This window comes from Anopheles ziemanni, chromosome X (assembly GCF_943734765.1).
Source record: "Anopheles ziemanni chromosome X, idAnoZiCoDA_A2_x.2, whole genome shotgun sequence".
Taxonomy (NCBI): Eukaryota; Metazoa; Arthropoda; class Insecta; order Diptera; family Culicidae; genus Anopheles; species Anopheles ziemanni.
Window position 1 is genome coordinate 17,031,717 of NC_080707.1, and position 15,126 is coordinate 17,046,842.

Genomic DNA, 15,126 nt, shown 5'->3' on the forward strand with positions numbered 1-15,126 from the left:
ACACTTAGCAAGGAAATGTGATAGTGGGGAAAATTTTATTCATAAGGAAACACCGACCATTCGTTAACCATAAACGACGCACTCCGATGCTCGTGTCCGTCGTGTGCGTTCCCTTTTCTTTTTTTGTTTGCTTTTTTTTGCCGTCGTGGTTTGCGTTTTTGCGTTTGCCCCTGCCTTCTGACCTACTGGCGAGAAAAGAGGGTGCGTGTGCTAAAAATATGACGGAAAAATTGTGCGTCTACTGCGTTCACTTTCCACCCTCCTTCCTACTCCGTTCGCTGACTGGGGGTCGCCCCATTAGGAGACGGAGCCCGATTTAACATTACGTTTCGCTACACGCTCGACTGCGTGCGTGTGTGTGTGATTTTGGATCGCAGGAACGACCTGCATGGAGGCGCCTGGTTGGTGGTGGCAGATGGAGGCGCCTGGTCGTTCGTGCGAAAAAGTAGTTGACCACAGTTTGATAGGGTGTTTGTACCCTGTACCCTGTTTGTACGTGTATTAACACAATCATATATTAACACAGTTTTCGGGTGCGTGGAAAAGCGGTGAAAATGAATCACACTTCCCGAACCGGGTGGCCATTGCATTGAAAGCGCTAATCAACAAGTGAAAAACGAACGCGTGTGACAGTGGACAGTATTTGTTCCTTTCCGAGTGCGAGTGCGTGAGTGTGTGTGTGTGAAGGTGGGTGGATCGTTCCGTTTTCCCCGAAGAAAGGACACGATCCGGGCGGAGGGAGAAGAATGGTAAACTCGACGGCGACGACCCCGTCGCAGTCGCACGGTGGCGCCCTCTACTACGTGGTGGAGGTACCGCGAGAGGAGTACCTGAAGGAATGCGCCGCCCAGGCGAGTGCGATCGCGAGTGCCGGCGGCTACCCGAACCCTTCCTATCAGGCGCAGTATGCGGCCCACCACCAGCAATTCCAGCATGTGCCGAACACCACCATCCTAGCGCGGCTGAACAGGTTCGATCGTGGCGGCAAAACCCATGTTTTGTCTCTAAGGCAACTGGCTTTATCTATGGCGCATCCATTTTTGCCGCGTGGCCGTCTTGAATTTCAAATTGCGTCCTTATCTAAAAATTGTTGTCTATTTAATCAAGTTGTTTTTCACATCAAAACTATTGTTTGCATTAAGATTTGTTTAATGAGTAGCTCTACAAAAAGAAAATTAAACAACAATATAATCCGAATAAAAATTTAGAACGATCTAAAACATTAAAAATATAAGGCTTTCGAAATATATTTATAAACGTATTCAAAAAAGTTAAGTGATGTTGAGCGGCTATGAAAATACGTTTATATGCCCAAGTAAAGTAATATCCAAACAAAAATATAGTCAGAAAATACCTAGTAATAGACACAATTTAGTGGCGAAGCATAAATTAGCGATAATACTTGATGCAATATTTCTACAATGTTGCCTTAAGGTGGCGTTATGCACTTCGACGCATGCGATTTTTTCAATCGTTTTCTATAGTATCTGACAGTAGAAATGCGATTTCATCACACGATCTATATAATATCTTATTTCTCACCCAAAATTATATAAACATGTGAACAGAGCAGAACTATGTTTATTAGTAATATTCTATCTTATTTGTTAAGTTCAAAGTGAACGCATTCGATTCCTAACGTAAAATGCAATGCCATCAAATGACTAAACAGATAAAATACGAAAAGCAAATTAAACGCTGTTCCTTGCTAGATATACTCTCTTGAAACGTATTACATATTTTCCACTTGGTTTTTATTTTAATTGTAATTTTATAATCTTCTAAAATTGGGTGTGAATTAAAAGTTCATCAAGAGATAGGAATAAAAAGCAAACATTCTTTGTTAAATTTCTAAATAGCTATACTTTCCGAAAAACCGCTGGAACCGAACCTTTGCACACACAGTTACAATGAATTTAGTATTTTTTAGTTTTCCGGAAAACCTTTCTGCGACCTCTCACACTCCACCCTTTCACAAACTCCCAAGAACATCGCTCTATCCTTGAAAACCAACACTAACGGTATACTTTGTGCTCTCTCGCCTTCTCTGTTTATGTTCTCCGTACTATGCAGCACTGAATCCGGCTGGGATAATCCCTTCAGACCCGGTGGAGACCTCTCCCGGGAAGCGGATGAAATAGTCAATCTGATCAAAGGTACGTCCCGAGCGGTCCGAGAGGTCGACGGGTATTGGACTAACGTCAACTAAATCTCTCTCTTTTCCTCTCTCTCGCCAATGGCAGGTGGCAAACCAATCACACCGACCGGTGACCAAAGTTTAGTGAACGGTAGCACTCCCAAGGACAGTCACAGCACCGATGACCCGGGCGCTACGGTAGTAGATGGCGCTGCGACAAAACTCGAGGTAGCTAGAGGCTCGACTCCGAACCAAAATGCCGGTGCCTAATCGCTTCACCCCCTGTGTTTTTTTCCAGTCCTCGCAACTGCAGGCGGCCCAACAGAACGGTACGAAATCGCCCCACAAAACGGCGAGTGGCGGCGCGACGGAATCGACGGTGGTGGCCAAGAACGGCACCAACACCACCGCCGCCGCCGGAGCCCCCGGCACCGACGGCAGTGCGGCGGCAAACAATACCAGCAGCACGACACCCATCAGCAACCAGGTGATACCGGGCCCGCAGTCCGCCTCGCACGTGGTCATCGACGAGAAGAAGAAAAAGAAATGCACCTGTTGCGTTATACAGTAAACGTACCCCCAACACCAACCCCCCCGAAGCCACACTCACCGCAACAGAGACACAGGCACACCCCACACACACAGAAACACACACTTCAGCCTAAGCGGAGAGGATATGATGAGATGAAAAGGATCACGGTTGGAATGCGAGCCAAAGTGTACGGCGCATTGAGCGCTTGAGAGCTCATCGGTGCAAAAAGGAAACCGCTTCCGCTTCTTTCGCTACAACCCAAACACACACACACACACACACACAAACACAAGAAACATGGACCCAACCAACGGGAGAAAGGGATAACATAGCCCACTAAAACCCAGCTACACACACGTGTGTTCACATTCGAACGGCTGCTATTTAATTGTTAGGCAGAGGGTGCCCGAACGGCGGAAGAGGAACGGTGGGCTTATCGGGACGAAAAGGGAAGCATAGGGATAGGTTTGCGCGGGCAAGAACGGTAGCTTAGGGTGCGTGTGTCCTTATCTCCGGCTCGGCACGTACGTGCAACGACGAACGGCACAGCGAAGAAGGAATCGCAGGAGTTTGTTATTTGTTTCGAAAGTCAAACCACAACATCGTCAAGGCTTTTTCCTCCTACTCTCTCACTCTATCCCTCTTTTTCTCACTGTTCCTCGCACTGTCTTCGCATATGTCTTTAGAACTTAAATACTAGACATACTTAAATGTTTTCTTCCTGTATCTTCCTTATTTTCTATGGCATTAGGAAAAAGAGGAGGTTCTAAACTTTAAATGATTGCATAATATTTTACCATTTATTGACACATTTCTTTTGGTTTTTATCACTATAGAGAAAAGCTATACTTAGCATGCATCTGTATAATGTTACTTTTAAAAGGAAGCTTTCTTTTTATCGTTTACTTTGTAACCAAACAAATATGTGTTTTAAGTGGGGACGCGCGCTGCAGGTGGAGGTTAGCGGTAAATCAGGCACTCTTTCTCAGAAAGCATCGGCGTCTCCATCGTCTGCTCGTTCGTTACTAGCTGTCGACTATTCGAATGTTAAACGTTTGTGGATGTACGTGCAACCATAAGCCAGTACACATACCATACGCTAAATTAAGTGTTCGAAAAAACGGATAAAAAGGATATTAGCTTACTTATATAAGAGGCGAAAAGCAGAACGAGACCAAGAGCGAGAAAGAGAGAGAGGGAGAAAGAAGGAGAGACATATTAGCGGAGATGGCGAGTGCTTTGGTGGTTCAATCCTTTTGTGTTTAGTCGGTTTTCCTTGCGATCAGTTAGCCTTGCAAGCGAATTTTTAAAAAAATCCAGCGTGCTAAAACTGCACACACAAAGAGAAAAAAAAGCACACACAAACATATAACACATATAGAGTCAGTCACAAAACTCCCACGAACAGAACAGAGCTAACTAGTGACATATAATCTATGCATAACATGTACCGTTAGTGATTTAGCGTTAAGCGACCGACGGACGAAGGCAAATCTACGCGCGAAAAGAACAAGAAAATAAAGCAAGGAATAACAAACAAACTGCAGAGAGCTAACTAACTAAACGGGCGCCTCTCCTCACCAACGAGCACTAGATGCATGGCGAACCAAATCAAAGTGTGACTAAAGGAAAAGTTTACATCGCGTGTAAAGCATCGATTCCATCCTGCATATGCAATACTGCAGCACAGGATAAAACAATCGATGGAGGGAAAAAGGAAACGAACCTAAACGTTGCGATGTGCTAACGTTTTTCGGATTCTCGTCGGAATTGAGAACTTTGACACTCAACACACAGAACAGAAACGCTTTAGCTCGCTTCATGATAGTATACGTGTACTGCAGTTATTCAGTTTCCCTCTACCCGGTATTTGTAAGCCTTGTACGCTAGTTGTACGTTGTATGCTAATGCCGAATGTACCTTTCCTCCTCGATAGAGCGTAACAAGCAGGGAGCTGAAAGCTGAATGTTATCTGTACCGATATCCTTCTCCCCGTGGTGCTGTGCAGAAACAGAAACACTACTATACACTGGACAGGGGCACATTTAAAAGGCGTGGAGAATGGTTTGCTTGGTTAGGATCCTTTTTCTTGCAGCCGCAGATGGGCCTTCAGAAAGAATGATATCGCAAAATACTCGCAGCGAATGCGCACCCTTTCGAGGGGCTTTCACCGACATACAACTCACAACTCTAACGGACTAGTTTGAAAGTAAGTGCCCAGCGTACGGAGGAGAAACAAACAATCAAGAAACTGTAGATAATATTAATTTATTTGGTTTCGTGTTGAATTTCAAATAACACGTACGCCGGAACCGCAAAAATCACCCCTTCTTTGTGTTACTACGAAAGAACAGATTGTACAAGGTGCAAGGAGCAATCACACACAACACATACACACACACATACACGCTTTACAGCACTCTGAACTGTCATCACAACTAGTTGCGGCTGGCAAACCGGTTTCCTTCGTTCGATTCTGTCGACTCTGCGTCCCCATCTGTTGCTGTTGCCACCAATCTGAGTCCCGCGGGAATGACCATTTTTATTAAATTGAAGCAAAGCGAAAAACTAGTAACGATTAACCGGCGAAACCGTGTCGTTCACTGAACTAGACCGTGTGAGGGGAGGTGAGAAATTGGAAAACAATGGGAGGTTATACTAGAGCAGCGAGATGAGAAGTGTTTAGCGCGTAGTTGTAATAAACGTAAATACTAAAAGAAAGCTGTAGAACAAATGCCGGTAAGAAGCAAAAAGGGTGACGAAGGTCGGAAAAGGGAGATGAGTACGGTATATGAAAGTACAGTACAATATGTAAGTAAAACCTATTTTCAACCAAGCGGAACAAATCGCAACAGAGATACGGAATCGGGCGATGTAGATGATGATGATATTAGTATCGGGCAGAACGGCTAAGTGCAAAGTTGCGGAAACCAACGGAAAGGCAGATTGTTGGTTGTGAGGCGGGCGTCTGCCTACAACACTCTCACCCCCGGGCGGGCATTTGTTTCCAAACATATATTTTACTCTCTGTTTGAGCGATTCATAAAGTGCGGTAAGGGAGGTGTGGTGAATGAGAGAGAGAGAGAGAGAGAGAGAGCGAGCGAGCGAGCGAGCGAAAGAGAAGAATGGAAAACAGAACATACTACAAAAAGAAAATAACAAAAAAATGAACGAGAAAACCAGAACCTATTTATTATATTGTAACGAAATCTAAAAAAAAGGATAATAAATAAGAAAAAACAGTAGTTTGAACGCTACCGCAAAAAAAATAAACAAACAAAAACCATTGCATTGGTGTCGTGCTAGAAGAGCTGCATATGTGGGTGTGGGTGGATAGAAACGGTAGCTGATAGCATAAACTGCATGCAAGCAGGAAGTCGAAGCCGGAAGCACCTGCTGATGAGTTTCCAAAGCGGACTCACTAAATCGCCGCTTGTATTCAAACCCAAACTCCGGATGCCGGCTGGCGGCTTACACTTTTCCCTGGAATTGTGCGTCCTGCCAAAGCCATTGTGCATGTGAAATCCAATACGCTGCTTTCGGAGCAAAATGTCGAAACCTGCTGGACGTTTGGAAGCTGGCTATGTGTTGAGCTGGAAGAGACTTTCAACGGAGGAAGGGGGGCTAAAAGGCACTGCTTCCTTCCGGTATTGAAAAGGAAGGGGAAGGAAGGAAGTTCAGCGGTGGCCCCCGGTACTCTGACGGATGGTGCATTCGCATAAATATATAAATTTATATTTTTTCTAATACCTGGCCAGAACAACGCAGTCCTTTATCGGTGTCAAGCGAAACCAATTGACACACGTACGGGGAGAGATATAGAGAGAGGGGGAGAGTGGGAGAGATGGAGATGAAGAAAGAGAGATAGAAACAGACAACTAAACGGTGAAACGCAATCGAACAGATCAGATGAGAAGATGATGTTAACTATTTGATGGTAAAACAAAACAAACAAAAAAAAGAAGAAACAAATAAAACACTATAAACGGTATTTAAATAAAATAAAACGTGCGCAACTCTGCAACAAAAACTTACCTGCAGCTACTGGTGTTGTCGTTTGGTTGCAATTACAGCAAACTAGATGCAAATTACAGCAACATCTCATCCTCAAAACTTGGGACGGAATTTTACAAAAGGGAAAGGCCTCTCTCATTCTCGAATTTTCATTCTGTTGCTTCAGCTTAAGAGGCTAAGGAGTTTTATCCGCCAGGTATAATGTCTTTTCGTTGCTACTAAACGAGTTGTTTGCTTTGCAATTTGTTATTACCTTTACCTTTAGGTTTTTTCATTGCTACTAAACGAGTTGTTCGCTTTGCAATTTGTTATTAGCTTTAGCTTTAATCGAACACTGAAGAAAACTGTTCGACTGTGAGGTTTATCATAGAGTTTATTAATTCTATCAGTAGCAGTTCTTCAGCATGGCGGATCATTTAGTATAAACTTTTAAAGTTTGTTTTAGACTACAGATAGAGCCTATTATTGATGCTGCATATGTGTCGGTGCAGGGTGTCGCGAAATTTTATTTTTGAAGTCTTAATTCAATTTTATATTTTAATGAACTGTAAAGCTAGTTCGTGCAGAATTTTGTTGTATTTTCAGTGTGCAAGTTATCAAGGGCCGAATCAGAGTTTATTGATTGACTTTTAATGTTGCCCTGTAAACTTTCTGAAAAATGATTTATTGTGATCCACTTTTAGTTTTCCTTTTCCACAGTAATGAGGATAAGATTTCAGCCCAGTAAAAGTGACTTAAGTCGATCGGGAATTTCATCTTAATTTTCTTTTCATAGAGCTTGGTAGATTTTATGCTGGTTCTATTTGTTTTGACATTCCAGGCTGGAAGCCATACTGGACATCAGGAATCTGTTGACTATGATTTATCCGCTCCACAAAGAGACGACCTTGAGAGGGACGCCGCTCGTGGGAAAACATATTTTCACCAAACGACGAAAAGCGGTTTTCCGTGTTATCGGATACCGTGCCGTACCGTCGCGTCTCGGAAGATGACAACCGGTTTTTTTTTAGTGGCGCGTGCGTGGCTCTCATGCTCGGCACGCATAATCAAAACAAATGGTTGACATTTTAGGCATCACTTTCGGGTGGGACATGAGCTTGATTTACGTTAATGGTACGCGTCTGCTCGTGTCCGGCTGCTAATTGTTGCTAGACGGGGTGACACAGCTCCTTACTTCAGGCCCATCATACTATCAATCCATCAGCGCCGGACGCTTTTAGGCTTCCTTTGAACTGCTTATCTACAAATCATCCCGCGTTCAATTTCCTCGTCCTGGCCGCCTTCCATGGCAAAGGGCGCCTACTTGCCGCCGAAGCGAAGAAATATATCAACCTCCGGGGCCCCGTTTGCCAACGATAACAGCTAACAGCGTCGCCCGCTGCAGACATATCAGCTGAATCACATTGAACCGTGAAGGTGGCGCAGCAAAAATCGCCGCGCCTCGAAATGCCAAGGCCACCGAAAAACCAATCACCAAACTAACGCTCCTCTTCCTCGGTGTGGCCGCTTTCACACGTATGAGATCGCCACACACATCGCCACATCGCCGATCGCGCCGAACGAAGCTGCTGCAGCTGCGACTTTGATTGACGTACTGCACAGCGGTGTGTCGGTGCTTATGGTGTTGCTCCTCCACAAAGATGACACCTCGATCGAACGCTGATTTGATTTCATTTAAATATCGATCCCCGGCGTGCACCCGTGCCGAGCACTAGCGGGACCGTCGCTGCACGAGGACCTCATTACCAATAGTTTTTAATCATGGTTAGAAATTTCCGAAAGGGGGAAACCTAAGGGTAAAGTCACAAGGAACACAAAAGTGGGAAGGCAGAATCTGACTGGTGTAAATATACCTGCATGTTTTCTGTTCCTTAACCCCTTCAGAGTCCTGTCAAATTGAGTTGATTCCATCCGCTTGCCCGAGCCTAGCCCGAGCATAACTGTGAAGGGGTTGAATTTTAAAAGCAATACGTCCACATTTTACAGAAAAAAACAGGATAAAACAAATTAAGTATGAAATCATGTAGCATTCCATTACCATGTTTTAGGGTTGACAATTCCTGCATTTTTGTTTCGAAGTCGAAAACATACAAATGTTCATAGGGGTTCAAGGGGATAATAGGCACCGGCTTACGTGAGCTAAAATTGGTTCACTTTTGGAACTGTCCCAACTAAATTCCTTCTTATAACAGATCGGTATCCGTAACTCACAAATGTTTTTTTTCCAACATTTTATTGTGCAATTTATAGTGAGAAATTCGGTGATAAATGTATTTAAGGGAGCAGATGTTTGAAATGATAATTTGATGTTTCATTGTTAATTTCCTTGTTGTGTTGGTTGAGTAGTTTTGAATGTACCGTGATGGTTGGTTAGGTGCGTCCACGGTGCGGCTAGTGTCAAACCGTAAAAGTTCTTCATCGAGACATCAAATCAATCTATCGATCCGTGACATTTAACTGGACTTATTTCTAATCTCTTCCCCCGCGCTCCAGTCCAGCCGGTGGCGTTTCAAAACTTCGGCCGCGCAGGTCAAGTTTCACGGTACAGGTCGCGTCGGTATCAGGGGCATCCCGGAGGCCAACAACCAGCCCACCGGCCCACACGACCGGGACATGAAGGCCCACCCATCCCTCCCGTCCTCGTACGCGCATCCGTATGTGTCCTTCTTTTTAAATCTAATTTTTAAAATGGAAACCCCGATTGAATCGACTGTCGTCAATCTTCGAGCGACGGGTAATAATCGTAACAAATAGCTCGCAGCGCCGCAACAGCGTCGGTAGTCGCTGGAAGCAGACGGCGGTGCTTATTTAGGAATCGGTGTCATCGAGTGGATGAGTTATGGAATGTGGAAATTTTGGACGATCATCGCGCAGATGATCGCTGCTTAGCATAGCTGCCATGGTCCGGACGTGCCGCTGACGACAACACCGGCGACTGCGGATAGAGAATCCGCTTTCCGAACCGACATATGGTGCAATGTGCTCAACCAGTGGAATGTTGGAGTCGGAAGTGCGACGATCACCATGGCCCGCTCGTCAATAGGAGGAAGCGCTTCGCTGCACGTCACTCTACCAGCAGACGACAGCTGACAACTCTCTCAAACCAGCGTGCACCAGCGTGTGGCAGGTTCATGGTCCGAGTTGGCCCAGCTCCCCAGCACCTGTCAAACGCGTTCGACATGCCCATTGTTTCGATGACTGTGGCGCTCGCTGCATGCGGCCCCGAGAGCACCCCAACCTTCGGGGCTGTTGGCCTCCTGCAGGTCACCTGACGACCGTGAAGATGAGCCGGCTGGTTGCGTGGCACGAACCCACACGGCAAGTGCAACACACTCGAGCAGCTATCGGAAAGGAACGGATCAGGCTCACGGCCGGCGCGAATGCGGTGACATTCAGTGTCCCGTTGATGTCTAGCTTAACCCCAGGTGCCCTTATCAAACGTATCTGTCGCCATGTCCATACCGAGGATCCTAGTATCCTGTCCAGCAAGAGCGGACATTGAGTTCCGTCGCACTCGTGTTTTGGTTTCTTCCACTGTATAAATGGTTTTAGAGAGTGGTTTAAATACTCCTACCCGGTGTAGAAATACTTAACCATTCCACTCGACAGAGCCAAGCCATATAGAAATGAATTGGCGTGATCTTCATAACATCTGCTAACTGATAATACAAGTCTAAACTAGGTTCAAACTATATTTAGCAGCTTTCCACGATGCCAGAATAGAGAATCTACCTGCCAGTCTATGTCAGAATAGCCACTACTTGGTAGAGTCTTGGACTTTGTCTGCATCGCTTATCACGCTCTGTGATATCTGACCACACAAAGGCAGACTTTTATCGCTGCGCTTCAGAATACTATTAAGTTGTTTGCGTTCGACTGGCTGTCACCAAAACTAGATGGCCGCCATCGCGATCCAAGCAAAATCCTTTCTTCAACAGGCATTTCCGGAATGGCGGCGCGTGCACCGCTGGTCAGTCACGACTGAGTTTGAACTCGCCGACCTGTCGCGACTTATCGGGCCGTACATATCGCCATGGTGGAGTTTTATTGGACCTCCTGTGCGCAGACGACTTGCGAGTAGATGCTCCAGCCTCTTTTCCGGTTTTTGCTCATTTTATTTTCGTTCGTCGTGAACGTTGATTTCCAGATTGTCTCATGGCTATCAAAAGACGCGCGCCCACCAAACGCGGAAAGGGTCATCAAATTTATCCGAATGTGTTCGGGCTTCTTTTTACTATCCGAATTCATTCGCGGTCTGAAACTTCCACCATTTCTTTCCAGATTTATGCCTTTCTATGTTTTGTTTTCTATTTCAATTTTCTTTCTTTTATCCTGATGTTTTCAAACTCTATTTTATCTTCTCCCTGTTAGAAGGATTAGGCATAATGGCGAACTGTGGCCAATTCATTTCGAATGAATTTCACACCATTCAATACAGGTGCTTAGCTCTAATTGGCATCATAAGCGAGTCCAATAATCGGCCGAAGATGAATAGGACGATAATACTATTTCAATACGCAGCACGCAAACCAGGCGCACATCAATACGTTCAATCTCGCACGGTGTGAAGCGGAATAGCGAATGAAAATGATAAGTGACTAATCACTCGCGCGGCTTAAGGGGTGGAAGGATTGATGAATATTTAAGCGAAAATACCAATTTGCATTCGGCGCTGCTCTCGGCGCTGTTCTAAGCTTGGCCCGTTATGCAAATCTTTTATGGGCCTGCGTTCGTTGGGAAATTTGATCCTTTGAACCGGATCACTTAGGACTCGGCATTGGGCAACTGCTGTGTGTGAGTCGATAAGAGGTCGTGCGTGTGAGGGGGGTGTGATCAGTAGGCGGGGGGAGGGGAAGTATACTCACGCAAGAGGAAAGGAAAGAAAAATACTAATCGTGAATACAGTTCATTAGCTGAATGTTGTTATTTTGTTCGATTATGCTTAGCCTTTGGCTTGATAGTCGATATTAGCGAGGTTTTAGACCATCGCCAGCCATTAGTTTTAAGAGCCGAGCTCCAGCGCTGTTGCTTCACCCGGAGTGGGTGAAAACGAGCTGATGAACCTGTTGGAAATGAGAGACATAAATTTTCGAAGTTGCATAAAATGTATAAGTAAGGTTGCACCGAAAGTCCACTCAGTCGCCGACCAGGTGGAAGAACGTTTTCGGTAACGCTGATGCGGTATAAAATCCACATCCCAAAAGCCAGAAGATATCGGAGAAGAATACTCGGGATGAGCATGGCTGGTAATAAATTATTCTGACCGCTGCCCAGACTGGTTTGTGGCCGGTTTCGCGAAAAAATCCCACACAGCTTCGGTGAACAACGGGGTATTGCTGGCAGAAAAAAACGCTACTTAATAAGAGCGAATAGCTTGATTATCGCACAGTCGTTTTATCTTATTCTGTTCGTTCTGATTTATCTCGCAGGCACTGTTTGCAAACATTTATTGGTATTATGGAACAATTATACCGATGAGCGTCGAGTGGTACTAAAAGCTTATATCAATTCGACTATAAACCAACGATCGACAGCTATCTTTTATGGTCACTGCCTGCAAATCAATCCCCGATTCACTGTGATCCGGATGAACCTATGCAGATGAGAAAGTCCTCTCTACAAGCGGTCACGCATGGGAAGACTCCGCTGAATATTAAACAACGAGTTCTACCGACCTTTGATGACGAATGTAAACCCTCTTCAAATTCATTAGATGAAGAAGGTTGACGACACGGGTACCATGCTCACATCTGCGCAAGACATCTGGTGACCGATAACATCCCTGCATTGGCAAGGAGTCCCCAGAATCGTGGAAAAGTTATCTCAACCGTAATCAGAAGCAGAAAGGCGACGTCGCCGACCCGCGCGGGCGTCTCCAGCGTATCGCTTTTCCCACACAAAAATCTGCTGCGGGTTTGGGAACGGATCGCGAGCAAAAGTCAAAGAACCTTCTCACGAGATGATGAGAAAAAGCAAAGAAAAACAGAAATCAAGAATGAACGACGACAAAAAAAAAGGGAAAAGAACGTCACCCGCAAAGTGAGTCAACAAGAACAGAACAAGCCCATGTCAGGTGTTCAAGCACAGTCGAAAACTGGGACCGGTTTCCATCTTTGCTTTGATCTTTTTTTGTTTTTGCAATTCGTCGTTTTATTTTGTTTGGCTTTCAGTCACTCGAGGTTTTTGTATAAATACATCTATATTCATAAGGTTCACTTTCGACGGGAGCGATGCTCCGCTCTACTCCAGTTCGCCTATTGCACTTGTACGCCCATAGTCCTCGGCGTGAGTCGTGGTCACATCCCGAATCCGTATTTATCCGCGTGTATCTCTGTCCATCTGACATTTTCGGCGAACTGCTTCGGCCCGCGGCTTCGGGCTCCCGAATATGATCCGGCCGAACGAGAATCCATTGTTGGAACAGCAAACATAGGCACACGGTAAGGTAAATAACGTTAATCTCGCGCGGCTCGGTTCGGGATGCTGCGTCCAGAAGCTCGTGAAGCTACCGCGACTTTTTGGCTTACGTGGTGTCGTACGCAAATCATGTAGATTGAGTCGGATCGATTTCGCAAAGCTGTCTATGCATACTATTTTATTGTTCAATGTAATGTGTTATGTCATCAGAAGTTCATAATGTTCCAGATTCGAGGCTCGACGCAGAAACACTGCCATGTGGTGGATTCAGAACTCGGTAACATCCTGAGAATGTGTGTCTCCATCATTTATCTAAGAGTGCACTCTGAACCCTGCTTTTCTTTACATCAGTCAACTCTGACTTCAATACTTTCGCTTCTCTGCTTTGTTTGGCAGCCACAAGAACGGGTCTATTTCTTCATTTCCCAAAAGTAACCGCTAAACCGAACACAACATTTGGAGAACTCTTAGTTGCGGCTTGTTTGTATCACAAACGCGAGTGACTTACCACATATTTCTTAGGACTTTTAGTAATCAGAAACTGGCGGTGGTGTTAATAGACAGACTACACTGATGCCTTGTTTGGAGCACGTACCATGCTTGGAGGGAACCCGTACCGTTTTGGAGTCTACTTTACAAGGTCACATATTAATAGATTAAGAATTGGGTGTCTTCTCCAGCTTCGCAACGGAAGTGCCTCCCTTCGTTAATTTATCCAGCTAGCCAGCTTCAAAATCTGTCGCATATACTGAGACCCTTTAGGGACCGCTTGACCGAAGGTGCATCTCCCGCTGGTGAGGTCAAATCTCTCGATTTGAATTTAGTTCGGGCAAGGGATGTGCCGAAGCCCATGTAAAGCCGGTGAGCAGCGCACCAGATGGCATATTGGGGCCCGAAATTAGCGGAACTCTGCTCAGAACAAGTGTTTGCGCGCGCGTGAACCCGCCCCGGCATCCGTTCGAATACAGCCGGCGACACTATGGGCTCGATAAAGTCTCAAAGTCTGGCGACATGACCACTCAAAGGGTAGGTAAAAACCCTACAAATGTTTCACTCTTTTGACAAAACGCGGGGAGGTTAAATTTCAATTCACAAGTGATTACAATTTTGATAAAATAATATGTTGCGATTCGTACCGTTCCCCTTCGCATTACGACTGAATGTTATCTACTTAGTTGGCCTAACAACGCCTCAAACGCAGATACGCACCTAGTTTATCCCATTTTATGTTCTGACATATTTTTAGTTTTGTTTTTAAATCGAAGGGCCTTGTTCTCTTTCTTTATCCTCAAAATCTTTTGTGCACCAGAGTTTGCTCACCGTTACAAAAAAAAACAAAAACGTTAAAAAACCTGTTGCGGTGTGACTGTTCTTGGATGTTGTTGATACCTTTATTCTGTACGCTTTTGTATCTACTTTATGTATTTACAAAAATACACAAAAAATCATCTCTTTAAATTCTTTTAAACAGCTCAAGTATCATCGCACAAGGACGAATCTACATACATTTGTTTGTACAATTGTACGAAAATTTAAGCAGTATTATTAAACATTTAAAAATAATAATGCTACGTTTCTTTCCAACTTTTGAAGTCCGCAGCCCCATAGTGTGCTGGTTGCGGGCCCGATGACGACACAAACGCCGCCGAATCGGTGACTTTTGTGTGGTGAGACTCTAGATCTCTGTAGCCTCTCTCTTTCGCTTCGCTGCTGCGTCCCCACAATTTAGCGTTTTCGGGGCGCGCCACGCGGTTGATTCCGGTATAAAGTGCTTATCCGTCCGCGCGGTCTGGTTTAGTTTGTTGCCGAAACCGATCCTTTCCACATCGACGGTTTTGCGCGTGTGTGCAGGAGCGTGTGTTTTGGACGTTTGGTGTGCTGCGGTCTTGTTGGTGGTGCCTTCCTGTGTCGATCCTGCGCCTGGATCTGTGTCGATTTGCTTTGTCCCTAGTGCCTGGTATAGGGAGTTCCGATTTTCCAAATAAAAAAACTCGCAGAGTGAACTCAGTTACAGCCAAACGCAGCA

At 45.2% G+C, this 15,126-nt stretch overlaps 1 protein-coding gene across 1 annotated transcript in view; it reads left to right on the plus strand.

Moving 5' to 3' along the window:
• LOC131291204 (uncharacterized) overlaps positions 1-2,708 on the plus strand; it is a 37,169-nt gene extending 34,461 nt beyond the window's left edge. The window contains exons 6-8 of the mRNA XM_058320396.1: positions 2,074-2,156; positions 2,244-2,365; positions 2,436-2,708. Coding sequence (XP_058176379.1) covers positions 2,074-2,156; positions 2,244-2,365; positions 2,436-2,708 — 478 coding nt within the window. The remainder of the gene's footprint in view (positions 1-2,073; positions 2,157-2,243; positions 2,366-2,435) is intronic.
• Positions 2,709-15,126: the final 12,418 nt, after the last annotated feature.